The sequence below is a fragment of the Oryza glaberrima genome, chromosome 9 (genome assembly GCF_000147395.1).
Source record: "Oryza glaberrima chromosome 9, OglaRS2, whole genome shotgun sequence".
Taxonomy (NCBI): domain Eukaryota; kingdom Viridiplantae; phylum Streptophyta; class Magnoliopsida; order Poales; family Poaceae; genus Oryza; species Oryza glaberrima.
The window spans coordinates 18,993,984-19,006,292 of NC_068334.1; the positions used below are offsets into that span (position 1 = coordinate 18,993,984).

The 12,309-nt window shown below is 45.7% G+C and overlaps 3 protein-coding genes across 3 annotated transcripts; 2 read left to right on the plus strand and 1 right to left on the minus strand.

The window, feature by feature from the left end:
- Nucleotides 1-1,693: 1,693 nt before the first annotated feature.
- Nucleotides 1,694-5,059, plus strand: LOC127784491 (formin-like protein 15). The gene is made up of 4 exons (XM_052311814.1): nucleotides 1,694-3,134; nucleotides 3,244-3,443; nucleotides 3,556-3,800; nucleotides 3,981-5,059. The coding sequence occupies exons 1-4, from the start codon at nucleotides 2,002-2,004 to the stop codon at nucleotides 4,767-4,769; spliced, it is 2,367 nt and encodes a 788-aa protein (XP_052167774.1). The 5' UTR covers nucleotides 1,694-2,001; the 3' UTR covers nucleotides 4,770-5,059.
- Nucleotides 5,060-5,368: 309 nt separating this feature from the next.
- Nucleotides 5,369-8,342, minus strand: LOC127784492 (acyl-coenzyme A thioesterase 2, chloroplastic). Its single transcript, XM_052311815.1, has 5 exons — nucleotides 7,728-8,342; nucleotides 6,770-6,947; nucleotides 6,165-6,652; nucleotides 5,843-5,971; nucleotides 5,369-5,726 (listed from the first exon to the last, which is right to left on the minus strand). The coding sequence occupies exons 1-5, from the start codon at nucleotides 8,295-8,297 to the stop codon at nucleotides 5,583-5,585; spliced, it is 1,509 nt and encodes a 502-aa protein (XP_052167775.1). The 5' UTR covers nucleotides 8,298-8,342; the 3' UTR covers nucleotides 5,369-5,582.
- Nucleotides 8,343-8,516: 174 nt separating this feature from the next.
- On the plus strand, nucleotides 8,517-12,040 carry LOC127784082 (F-box protein CPR1-like). Its single transcript, XM_052311268.1, has 6 exons — nucleotides 8,517-8,606; nucleotides 9,149-10,507; nucleotides 10,579-10,710; nucleotides 11,098-11,189; nucleotides 11,274-11,321; nucleotides 11,803-12,040. Exons 2-5 carry the CDS (start codon nucleotides 9,194-9,196, stop codon nucleotides 11,311-11,313), a joined length of 1,578 nt encoding a protein of 525 aa, XP_052167228.1. The 5' UTR covers nucleotides 8,517-8,606; nucleotides 9,149-9,193; the 3' UTR covers nucleotides 11,314-11,321; nucleotides 11,803-12,040.
- Nucleotides 12,041-12,309: the final 269 nt, after the last annotated feature.

Below are 12,309 nucleotides of genomic sequence, written 5' to 3' on the forward strand. Positions count from 1 at the left end.
TAACGTGGCTGAAGTATTTGCTGAAGTAGCTAAAGTTTAGTGGGTGTTTGGCAGAGAGGGATTTATGTTTTTCCCTCTCTCCCAAACACCCCCTTAGGCTTAAATCAACTGTTCAGGACCATGCACCAATGTCATGAGATCCTCGTAATCTTGTCTGGTGTAAATTGCATATACTATATAGGAGTATTTCTCATAACCTGGGTACCTGATCGTAAGTTCGTCACCGAGCTAACGGTATATCGCATCGAACGTTTGAACACCTGTATAAATATTAAATACTATAGACTAAATAAATAAATAATTACACAGATTATGACTAATTTATGAGACGAATCTTTTAAGCCTAATTGCTCCATAATTTGACAATATGGTGCTACAGTAAACATTTGTTAATGATTGATTAATTAGGCTTAATAAATTCGTCTCGCAGTTTACAGTCGAAATATATAATTTGTTTTATTATTAGTCTACATTTAATAGTTTAAATGTGTATCCATATTTCTGAGGTGACATGCTAAAATTTTTCGCCCATGGATCTAAACATAGCCCTAGTTGACATACAACAATGAGCTGTGAAGTGTGAACCTGTGAGCTGAGCTCCATCTCCATGGGCAGGAGGAGCTGAGGAGCAACTTGATTTTTATATTTTAGACATTTTTAATAGCTTATTTGAAATTTAGAAAAACTTGTTTAAAAAATGGATCATTTTCTTTGCGCTAGTGACATTTGCACCGTGATGACGTGATCTAACACGACAGTGCCAACATCCTCCTCGTCCTCCTTTGGAAGCTAGATCACTAGTGCGAAGGTGGACGTCGAGGATATATTTGTAAAAAAATTGAAAATGATTATTTTTTCCTTACAGATAGGTTCTTGATGTGAGTGTGATTGCCGCCGAGAATATACCTGTGATAAAAATATTTACCTTTTAGACCTTGTTTTGTTCCAAAAACTTTTTTCCAAAAACATCACATCAAATTTTTAGATATATGCATGAAGCATTAAATATATATAAATTAAAAAAACTAATTGCACAATTAAGGGAGAAATCGTTTGATGAAACTTTTGAGCCTAATTAGTTTATGATTAACCATAAGTGCTATAATAACCCACGTGGGTTAATGACGGATTAATTAGGCTCAGAAGATTCGTCTCGCGGTTTCCAGGCGAGTTATGAAATTAGTTTTTCATTCGTGTCCGAAAGCCCTTCCGACATCCGGTCAAACGTCTGATGTGACACCTAAAAATTTTCTTTTCTCAAATTAAACTAAATAGGTTCTTAGTTTATTTAACTTTTTTATAAGTATATTCTCAGCTTCAATATTATTAACGTTGTCATATTGGAGTACGACGCGAATAACACTCATGCCGAGAAAATGATCTATTTTTTAAATATCTTTTAAGAATCTACAAATTAGTTTTTGAAAAGATTTAATCCTGCCGTTTTATATTATAAGTCATTTTAAGAAAGTTTACGATAGAAAATTTAAGCAATATCTAAAGCACAAAGTTAATCTAATTAAAATTAAAATTTAATACTACATCTTAATAATATGTTAAAGCGATTTATAATATAAAACTGAAGGAGTGAAATGTAAAAAAAAAAAATCATGAAAGGCAATGCACGGCGGCCATCATTTCCATGGTCACAGAAAGAAGGCGCAAGAATCCAAAGCACACATTCCCATCACACACACCACCGCTCCGCTCCATGTCGCACCACTACCCATGCCTCCCTCCCCAACTTCTTCCACCTCCTGCTCCCCTCGCCTACCCACAGCTGTACACATCACTCCCGCTCCTCGAGAACACCACTCCCTCCTACTAGTAGCTTCTCTCTCTCTCTCTCTCTCTCTCTCTCTCTCTCTCTTCTTCTTCCTCGCTTTGCTTGGGTTGGGTTGGAACGGTGAGATGAGAGATTGAGGGGAGGAGAGGAGAGGACAGCAGCTGCCCCTCGATTCGATTCTTGAGTGATCATCTTGGGCTTGGGCGTTGGCGCCAATGCTCGCGCGGTGGCTGCTCGTGCTGCTCCTCTTGCTGCCTGTTTCTTGGTGTCATCAAGATCGGCATGGCCGCCGCCATTACCCGCGGCGGTGGAGGAGCAGCGGCAGTAGGAGGGAGCTGCACGAGCCGCTGTTCCCTCTCGAGAACGCGCCCGCGCTGCCACCGCCGCCGCCGCCGCCACCGGCGCCGTTCTTTCCGTTCTTGCCTGACTCCGCCCCGCCGCAGCTGCCACCGCCGGTGACCACGCCCGCTCCCGCCGGTGGCGCCGGAGATGGTGGTACGGACGCAGGCGCCGCCGCCACCGGGGACGCGTCTTCGTCTTCGTCCTCGTCGGCGTCGCCGCACCCCACGGCGCCGGCGAACATCTCGTACATGGCCATGCCCATCTACCACTCCGCGCCGCTCCGCTCCTTCCTGTCGTCGCACCGCCTCCTCACCGTCCTCCTCCCGGTCGCCGCCGTCCTCGCCGCCGTGCTAGCCGCGGCGCTCGTCTACCTCCTCACGCGACGCCGCCGCTGCTCCAAGGGGGAGCCGCACGCGGCGCATACGAAGGCCGTGCTGCTTTCCCCGGGGAACTCCACGGCGCTCTACGACGGCGACCACGACCAGCATGGCCGGGGGTCCACCGCCACCGCAGCCTCCAGCGCCAGCTCGCCGGAACTCCGGCCGATGCCGCCTCTACCCCGGCAGTTCCAGCAGACGAGGACGAGCATGCCGTCAACTTCGCAAACCATCCATGAAGCCGGAGCAGAGGACAAGCGAGCGCCGCCACCGCGGAGTGTTCGACCGCCGCCGCCACCACCACCACCTCCTCCTCCGCCGCCAATGCCGCCGAGAACGGACAACGCGAACACGCAAGCAGCGCCCGCGCCTCCCCCGCCATTGCCGCGAGCCGGCAACGGCAGCGGCTGGCTGCCACGGCGGTACACGGAGCGCGCCGCGCCGACGGTGATCAGGGCCTCGGCGGGGGCAGTCCACCCGGAGGAGTCGCCGGCGCGCGCCTCGCCGGAGGAGAAGGCCGCCGACGCGGCCGCTCGGCCGAAGCTGAAGCCGCTGCACTGGGACAAGGTGCGGCCGGCGAGCTCCGGCCGGCCGACGGTGTGGGACCAGCTGAAGGCGAGCTCATTCCGGTGAGCTCCCCACGCGATATCGCTTCTTGGTGATTGGATTTAGCAGCAGCCATGATCACTTAGCTCTGATACTGAAGAGCTGCAATCTTGTTTGCTTGTGTATGAGCAGAGTGAACGAAGAGATGATCGAGACGCTCTTCGTCTCCAACTCGACGAGGAGAGCATCCAAGAATGGAGTCAAGGAGGCAAATGCAGCTTGCTGCAACCAGGAGAACAAGGTGCTGGACCCGAAGAAATCGCAGAACATCGCGATCATGCTGAGGGCGCTCGACGCGACGAAGGAGGAAGTCTGCAAGGCTCTCCTGGATGGTGAGCTGAGATATTGGCAATGATAATCTTTAGAATTTGAGCTAACCCTGCATTCGGAGAATGCTTTGTCTGATCGTCAAGTTTCTGAACATTTCGCCATTGTTGGGAGCAGGCCAGGCAGAGAGCCTTGGAACTGAGCTGCTGGAGACACTTCTAAAGATGGCTCCTAGCAGAGAAGAGGAAATCAAGCTGAAGGAATTCAGGGAGGATGCCGTATCTAAGCTCGGCCCTGCCGAAAGCTTCCTCAAGGCGGTGCTTGCGATACCATTTGCGTTCAAGAGGGTCGAAGCAATGCTCTACATCGCCAACTTCGATTCGGAGGTTGACTACCTCAAGACCTCCTTCAAAACTCTTGAGGTACTAGTTATGTCCTGCCTTGTCCTAGCAGGTTCCATTAGTTGTTTTGAATCAAAGTCGGTGCAGTTTTCCCGAGTTTCATGTTACTACAGTTAATAGGAATAGGGTGAAGAGCAATTTATTGGCAACATTATGAGTTACGGATGATGAAGATGTTGCAACTGTGCATTGCTATTGCAGGCAGCATGTGAAGAGCTGAGGGGCAGCAGGTTGTTCCACAAGATCTTAGATGCAGTGCTGAAGACCGGTAACCGCATGAACACTGGCACCAACCGCGGAAATGCAAGCGCCTTCAAGCTTGATGCCCTCCTCAAGTTAGTCGACGTAAAGGGTGCAGATGGCAAGACAACCCTTCTGCATTTTGTTATCGAAGAGATTGTCAAGTCCGAAGGTGCCAGCATCTTGGCCACTGGCCAAACATCCAACCAGGGGAGTGCCATTGCAGATGATTTCCAGTGCAAGAAGGTTGGCCTCAGAATTGTTGCTAGCCTTGGTGGTGAGCTCGGCAATGTCAAGAAGGCAGCTGGAATGGACTCAGACACACTGGCCAGCTGTGTTGCCAAGCTTTCTGCTGGTGTTAGCAAGATCAGTGAGGCCCTGCAGCTGAACCAGCAGCTCGGTTCCGATGATCATTGCAAGAGATTCCGCGCCTCAATCGGTGAGTTCCTGCAGAAGGCCGAAGCTGAGATCACCGCAGTGCAGGCTCAGGAGAGCCTCGCCCTCTCCCTCGTCAGGGAGACGACCGAGTTCTTCCACGGTGACTCGGTGAAGGAGGAAGGGCACCCTCTGAGAATCTTCATGGTGGTGCGCGACTTCCTCACCGTTCTTGATCATGTCTGCAAGGATGTCGGCAGGATGAACGAAAGAACAGCGATTGGATCTTCGCGCCGGCTGGAGAATGCACCTGTTCTTGCGAGGTTCAACGCAGTCCAACCCAGTAGCTCCGAGGAGGAGAGCTCATCGTCCTAGCCGTTGGAGCCTGCATGTTATTGTCTGAAGAAAAGCAATGCAGGCTAGGACTTTAGAATCACATAAGTATTTTGTAACTGTAGCAGATAAGTGTAGATCAAAGTCTATATGTACTAGTACATGATTCAGCATGCTAAGCATCATCCCAGCCAATGGCCTACCAAAGGTGAAAGTGGCATTGTACATGATTCAGCATGCTAAGAATCACTAGACAGGAGCTTTTGTGATCATGCTGAATGCTTGAATCTCATGATAAAAGTAAAGTACTCCTAGCAATAGCCCCCTTTTAATCCTCTTTCAAGGTCTGACAGATGATGCACTTTTATACCCTTTTGATAGGGATTTCTGTTATTTAAAACCTGATGGCATTGGCCTCAAAGCAGTCAAGCTTCTTCAGTTTGCTGCATGCTGCAATGAACACTCTTTCTAGCCATACATGCATTATTCAGATAATGAGTCATCCAGTTGAACATCTGGTGGTCTGACAACAAAGAACGTTTGAAGAAGCACGATGCCTAAAAGCAATTGAAAATTGCACACCAAATTAAAGCTGACATAACGCACTAAGCAAAATGGAGAACAAAGGAGTATGGTGCGCATTTTGAGTCTCGAGGTTTATGTTTATTATATACCCCCAAATGTCTGCAAAAGGAATTGCAAAAGTAATCATATAACTAGCATTTTGCCGCTATATTGCCAGCATGCTACTACTTATCTGATGTTATTTAAATCATCTTTACATTTCCCATTAGCTGACGTTGATCAGTAAAAAAAAAAAAATGACATGTGGCTGAAACAAGCGGTTCTGCAGGACTAGTCGAACAAACCCTCTGCGTCCATGCGCTCTAATATGCGCCGTGCCTCTTCTTCAGTAGAGGGAACAACATGGCGTATCTTCAGTCCGTTCTTCAATGCATCGCTGCAGACGGTGAAGGTGAAGTGGAATGTGTTGGAAACCTGTACGCAGATAAAACAGTTAGCAAACCAGTACACTGACAATCACAGCAAGAACTTAAGGCACCGAAGGAAGCATGGCCGTATAACTGATGCAATCAAAGCAGTAATGGATATACCTCGCTCTTCCGGAGCTCAGGCCTTGTTACATGAGCAACAACTTCAACATTGACCAGAGGCTGCTCTGCATTGTCGAGCTGGGTATACAAGACACATGACTTGAATCGAAGAAAGTCTCCTACATCCACCTGTGCAAGCATAATAGTGACATGGTTATTACTGTCATCCAAAGGAATCTTCAATTCATAAAATGATCTGATTGTGCAAATTAGAGAAGCCAAGATTTCATGATGCAAGCTAACTATAAATTGGCGGCTCAGTTCACTCTAGATAGGGCTAAATTACACAGAACTATCAAAAAAGAATATGCTAGCTACTTACTGGTTTTAAGAAGTCAACATGATCAACTTCAAGAAAGCAAGGTCTTTGCCCAACAAAGGCATATGCAGTTGAGAAGGCAAGCTCAAATGCTCGGTGCATCAAGAAACCTCCAAATATTCGTCCATGCAAGTTCCGTTGTTGAGGCTGACAGATAAGAGAGTTCTCCAGGCGAGTGTCTTTCAGCAAGATGCTATCTCTATCAGCTAAAGCAGGCAAATCAGAGAAAACACGGCCCTCTGCTAGTAAACTATTTAGTCGCTCAGCCTCAACATGAAGCTTATTTATCCCATTTTCAAACACCCCCTTCTGTTCTTCTCTCTTTCTTTTTCTCAGCTTGTCCCTTGCTTCCCTCTCTGCGAATAGTTGTTTCTCCTTTTCAGTTTCTGGTGAAAGGCGGTTCACTGGAGCAGACTTTCCAGTCATAGAATCTCGTGCAACAAACGTGAAGTTAGCCGTTAGAGCGATTGGATCTGATTGCATATCACTATCTGTAGCAAGATAGCATCATTTAAAATAAGTCAGTTAAAATAGAACAGAATAAATTATACTAAGTAGTATAAAAAACACAAATAAATAAGCTGGCAATACTGCTTTACCAAAACTACCTTGATCAACTTGAGTCACTTCAATTTGTATATCAATTGAAGAACGGCCAACATAAGTAACAGCTCCAGCTATCTTCAGATCAGTGTCCACACAAATTGGCTTCTTTAGCTCCATCTTATCTACAGAAGCAGTCACCAGCAAAAGGGGCCTTGTTGTGCTATCTTCGTCAGAACAGTGCTGCATGCCAAACCCCAAATAAGATTTTTCAAAAAGATGCCAATTACAAGTAAAAAAGGATGCTGCCTCAATATACCATGTAAAACTCAAAATGAATAAAAGTAAGAGCTATAATTCTATCATCCATAGGTAGAATTATTTTGCTAACCTGGATGTATGAAATGAATGTTAGCAACAAGAGACTGAACTAGTCGGCGGCATAGGGCTAGGTGTGCAATGAGAATGTAGGGTAACCTCTGCTGCTTCAGGTAGACCAGTACCAAACTACCAACTGTCAGTCTAGTACCATCATTATTCAGTGTTATTATCTACATAGTGAAACTTCATGCTGGTTCCAAATATAACATTAGGATTGGGAGGAAACATATCTCAGCTATTATCCCCTCGGTTCACAAATAGATATTTTTACCAAATACAACATAGTACTTATGAACAGGATACTTAGAGCATTATCAGCGATTAGCAATACTTATGAGTTTTGGTTTGAACTCAAACTATGTAGCTGCCATTTCTCATAGTAGAAAAATGGGGCAGGCTTATCTCTCTGTCTAAAAAAAACTTATAAGTCATGAACAGGACAATTGTAAAGTCCCTTGTCTCAAACTCCCAATTCTCTCTCGCCAATTCACATCTAGATTCAATTGCTAATTCCATGCTAAAGTAGTGATTTCATTTTTGTTTTTGTAACTTGTAATGGCACATGATCACATCCACCAAGCGAGTGCAGGTCACACAGATACGATCCACACAATAGAGAGAGATGGAGCAATTGCAGAGTACCTTGACGGCGATGGTGCCGGCGAGGGCGTCGAGGTCCTCGAGCAGCTTGCCGATGCGCACCTCGTTCCACGGGTCCCTGTACTGCTCCCGGAGGATGTCGTCGGTGGCGAACTTGTACACGATGCTGGTCCGGCTCCCCGCGGGCGTCTTCGTCAGCAGCTCCGTCTGCGGCGGCTGCTGCTGCTGCTTCCCCGCGGCCCCGGCGTCGATCATCCGCTCGAAGATGCTGGACCGCGCCTCCCACAGCGCGTTGGTCACCGGCGAGTGGTACATCCCGGGCCACAGGCTCAGCGGCTTCCTCGCCGACCTCCCCGCGTCGATCGCTCCCCCTCCCCCATCCCCACCGCTCCCCCCGATGTGCGACACCACCTTGATCGGCGAATCCATCGTCGGCGGCGGCGGATCTCCGGTGGTGGTGGACGAGAACGCGGCGGATTGGAATGGATTGGTGCCTCTCGGGGCGGAGAGTTCGAGGGAGATTCTTCTAGAGGAGGAGGAGGCGGCGGGGCGGCGGGCGAGGGTTCTGGAGAGCGCGAGCGCCGCCGTCGCGGTCGACCTCGTCGCCGCCATGGTCGAATCCGTTGGGCGTTAGTAGCACGGAGGAGGTAGATGCGAGGTGGGATGGCCACGCTTTCCTCGCCCGCGCGCTTTGACCAAACCGAGAAATTCCGGCCCAACTTCCACGGCCTGGATGGGCCCACGTAAGATGGGCCTTTTTGTGGGCTGCACGAAAGCCCACATAAGATAAATGCGGAAGTGGAGGAAGCCGAACGGTTTTGCTACCCACACGACACGGAGGAGAGGGGGAGAGCTCTCCCATCCCACCCACCAATGGCGGCGGCCGCGGAGTTCATCTGATCGTGCTCGTAATAGTAATTCGTAAGTTTCCCCAACCAGTTGGTTTTTTGCTCCCGCTGAAGCGCGCTTTGTTTGCGACGCTTTGGTTGATTCCTCCCTAATGGCGGCTAGGGTTCGCGACAGGTCAGGGTGTTCCCCTAATTGCGGCTAAGCGTCATCTGAAATTTTTGTGGTAAAAAATGAGTAGTAAGCATCATGTGAATTGTGGTCTAGAGTGGTCGTAAAAATGATGCGTTATTTGTTCTTAGGTTGGAGAGAACAGGGGGATGCAGATGTAATATATCTTCTGTGCGACTGTAGTATTCAATCTTTTGGCTGAAGGGTGAGGATTTGGGGACTGTATTTGTAGTTGAGAGTGATTTAGAGATTTTTTTGCTGCGAGGATAATGTTGAAGAGGCTTAATGATTTATTCATTTATGAATTGTTTAGTACACAAAAGATAAAATGAAAATGAAATATAGTTTGAATAGTTTTCGCGTTATTTGCCTGTAAGTTGTTCAATCCTTAGTCTCTATGCATGCAGTATGCCCAATCATCATCTTGATAATGTGTGTGTTTGCAGAAGGATTGTCTAGTCACTGTGTTGGCGGATTAAATTGTTCTCAGCATGGTATCTGAGAAAGCCAAATCAAATAAGCGGAAAAAGTTAGAATGCATAATCAGCCGCCTCCCAAGAGACTTGATCGAGCAGGTATTTCTGAGCCTTCCAGTGAAAACTTTGTTGAATTGCATTGGTGTCTGCAAGCAGTCGCGCAGCATAATCCGAGATCCCAAATTTGTAACATCACACCTCCAGCTTGCGCCCCATTGTGCGCTCCTATTCTTCCCTCGAGAGTTGGTTTCTTCATGTGGGCTGTACCCGAGCGAAGCCATCCTCATCGATGAAGCCTGGTCACAGTCAACATGGGATGTGCCAGTGATTGGGCCAGATGATTTCCTGTGTGGTTCCTCCAATGGGCTTGTTTGCTTATACACACACACAACAACAATCAAGATAGCAAACCTTGCAACTGGTGAATGCCTGCATCTTGCGAAACCGGCAAAGAATTTGACGGACGATCACTTCTCATTCTACAGCTTTGGATTTCACCCATTGACAAAAGAATACAAGGTTACACACTTCCTTGCTAGTAGTCATGAGACTCGCATCCGTGCAAAAGTTGACAGCTTCGATGGCGTTCAAGTTTACACACTTGGTGATGAGAAATGGAAATATATAGGAGCCCCAGAGGCTCTAAGCTTGAACTGTGTGAAGAACTCTGGAGTAGTCAATGTTGATGGAACAATGTATTGGCTAACTGAAGACCAGGGAGCCAGTTGGCATCATGCAGTCATGTCCTTCGATCTTAACAAAGAAAGTTTTGGACGCATACAACTGCCAACAGCAGCACTTGAAGACTCTGCATTTTATGGTCCTCGTCGGTACTGGATCAAAGAGATAGATGGAAAGGTATGCATTGCAACATGTCAAACTAGTGATAATCAACCCATATTGCTTAGAGGTGAGATTCACATCTGGGCTCTTGACATCAATCTAGAGCAAAAGTGGATCCAGAAGTACATTATTCAGCCCTCAGCACAGCACATACCTGGACCAAATATTGTTCATAGGGATAAGATTGTGTTGCAACATGATGCCAGGAACCTATGTTCTTATGAGCTGCTTGGAAAGAACGTCGAGGTTAAATTGAGTAATATGGAGAAGCTGTTAGATTTCAGTCCCCGCAAACCAGGGAGTATGCAAGTCTACACCTTTGTGAAATCACTTGTACGATTGGATTCATACAAGAAGGCCAGTATTGTGCGTAGACCAAAACGGAAGGAAGGTTGGGAATTGAAGAAATGGGAAGCATTGGAGAGCCAGCGTCGAAAGATAGAGGACATATGGAAGAAAGTCCTGCAATCGGAGCAATATAGTATTGTATGTTGGCTAAACTGTCACCACTGTCAATAGATATTCGGTATGGCAGTTTACAATTTTGCATTTTGTAGGTAACTACGAAGAATTTGCGCACAACAATTAACAGGCTGATGCAGCGTCTACCGGATGATGAAGCATTGAAGTGTATAGGCATGAAAATTGATCAAATGTTACATTATCTACCAGAAGATTGTCCAAATCAGGTAATTCTCTATTCAAATGGGAGTTGAAAAACTATGTGAATTTCAATTTATATGTGTAGTGATAGCTAAAATATCAAGGGTGTGGTAATATATGGAGTTTTCAAGTAAACTGCATTTAAGGGTGTGTTTGAGAGAAGAGGAAAAGAGAAGATTGAGAAGATATGTAAAACAAGATGAGCCATTAGCGCTTGATGATTTAGTATTAATTATTTTAAACTTAACAAATGAATTAATATGATTTTCTAAAAGCAATTTTTCCATAAAAAAAGTTTTAGAAATCACATCGTTTAGCAGTTGGGAAGAATGTGCGTGAAAAAGAGAGATTTTTCTTCCCTTCATGGAAAGCCATAGTATATATTTTGACAAATGCGTTGCCTGAGAATTCAGCATCCAAGGTCTCTCCGGCGTCTTAATTGGGTGGCGCAGAATCAGGACATGGATAATTTAGAGGCTCGTGTGGATAAACTAAATAAATTGAGGTATTTTCTAGCGAGCACTATATACATATATCATTGAAACATTGCAAATTGACAGAGCTAACCCGCTAATCTGCTACAAATCAGGCATGTGATGATGTCTTCCGGACGGCAAGAAGTTGGTTAAGCGATCAGGTAAATGTCTACGTAGGTGCTAATCTTTTCTGTTACGGATTGCAAGCTCCTTTTACATGTTTCTGATCTGATCCCCTCTGCAATTTATTAATTTCTCGCTAGAAAACTAATTAATCATGTTATCTCCATCTGCATAGACGAATGACTTCCTTATGCGTTTATTGTTCCACCTTATGTACGAGTAAAGTTATATGGCTACCGAATTTGATGAGTTCTTACTCTAGCAATCCACATATGACAAATTTACACGATATGAGAAACAAATTGCCAATGTTTGAGTAAATACACTAACAAAAAAAAATGTGAACTGAACAAGCTTCGGTACATCTGTGGTGTATTCTTCGGTAGTTAAATTCACCAGTGTTATCTATTTATCTTATGGGATTCAAGAGATTTTCTCGTTTTAACCGTTTTTGTGGTAATGCTATGGGTTCCCCAGACTTGATGAATAGTATCAAACACTTGTATTTGTATGTCACAGGGTACTTCGATTTCCACCGCTGATGCTTCATTTTGGTTCGACCTACAACATTTTCTACTCGGTGGCGGCGGTGCGAGATGATGGTGGTGATATGAAGATTATAGAACTTTTTCCTGGCATTTTGGGTTTCTGGGACAATTCTTGCTGCTACGTCCTCCGTTTTATCATCCAGTTTTTTTGTTTGTGAACCTCCCCTTCTGTGGGTAAAATTCTGACTGATGATAGTATTTCTTCGATAGACCGTGCATCCGGATTCGCGATCTCAAGGTACAATTGTACAAAGGTGCTATTAAGGCTGTGTTCGTTGATTGCTGTCGGTAACAAATCTCTCTCGCGCGCACATAAAATGGAGCTACTCATTAGCACATAATTAGTTAATATTAGCTAACTTTTTAGGAATGAATTAATATGATTTTTGTAAAGTAACTTATGTGTAGAAATTCTTTTGTAAGAAACATACTGTTTAATAGTTTGAGATACGTGCGTGTGAAAAAAGAGAAATGAATT

Coding starts and splice junctions, on each gene's coding strand:
- LOC127784491 (XM_052311814.1), top strand. CDS start 2,002: ATGCTCGCGCGGTGGCTGCTCGTGCTGCTCCTCTTGCTGCCTGTTTCT. Junction 3,444..3,555: donor CTGCAAGGCTCTCCTGGATG/GTGAGCTGAGAT, acceptor TGTTGGGAGCAG/GCCAGGCAGAGAGCCTTGGA. Junction 3,801..3,980: donor CCTCCTTCAAAACTCTTGAG/GTACTAGTTATG, acceptor TTGCTATTGCAG/GCAGCATGTGAAGAGCTGAG.
- LOC127784492 (XM_052311815.1), bottom strand. CDS start 8,297: ATGGCGGCGACGAGGTCGACCGCGACGGCGGCGCTCGCGCTCTCCAGA. Junction 6,653..6,769: donor AGTGACTCAAGTTGATCAAG/GTAGTTTTGGTA, acceptor ATCTTGCTACAG/ATAGTGATATGCAATCAGAT. Junction 5,972..6,164: donor ATGTTGACTTCTTAAAACCA/GTAAGTAGCTAG, acceptor ATGCTTGCACAG/GTGGATGTAGGAGACTTTCT.
- LOC127784082 (XM_052311268.1), top strand. CDS start 9,194: ATGGTATCTGAGAAAGCCAAATCAAATAAGCGGAAAAAGTTAGAATGC. Junction 10,508..10,578: donor AATCGGAGCAATATAGTATT/GTATGTTGGCTA, acceptor TGCATTTTGTAG/GTAACTACGAAGAATTTGCG. Junction 10,711..11,097: donor CAGAAGATTGTCCAAATCAG/GTAATTCTCTAT, acceptor CTGAGAATTCAG/CATCCAAGGTCTCTCCGGCG.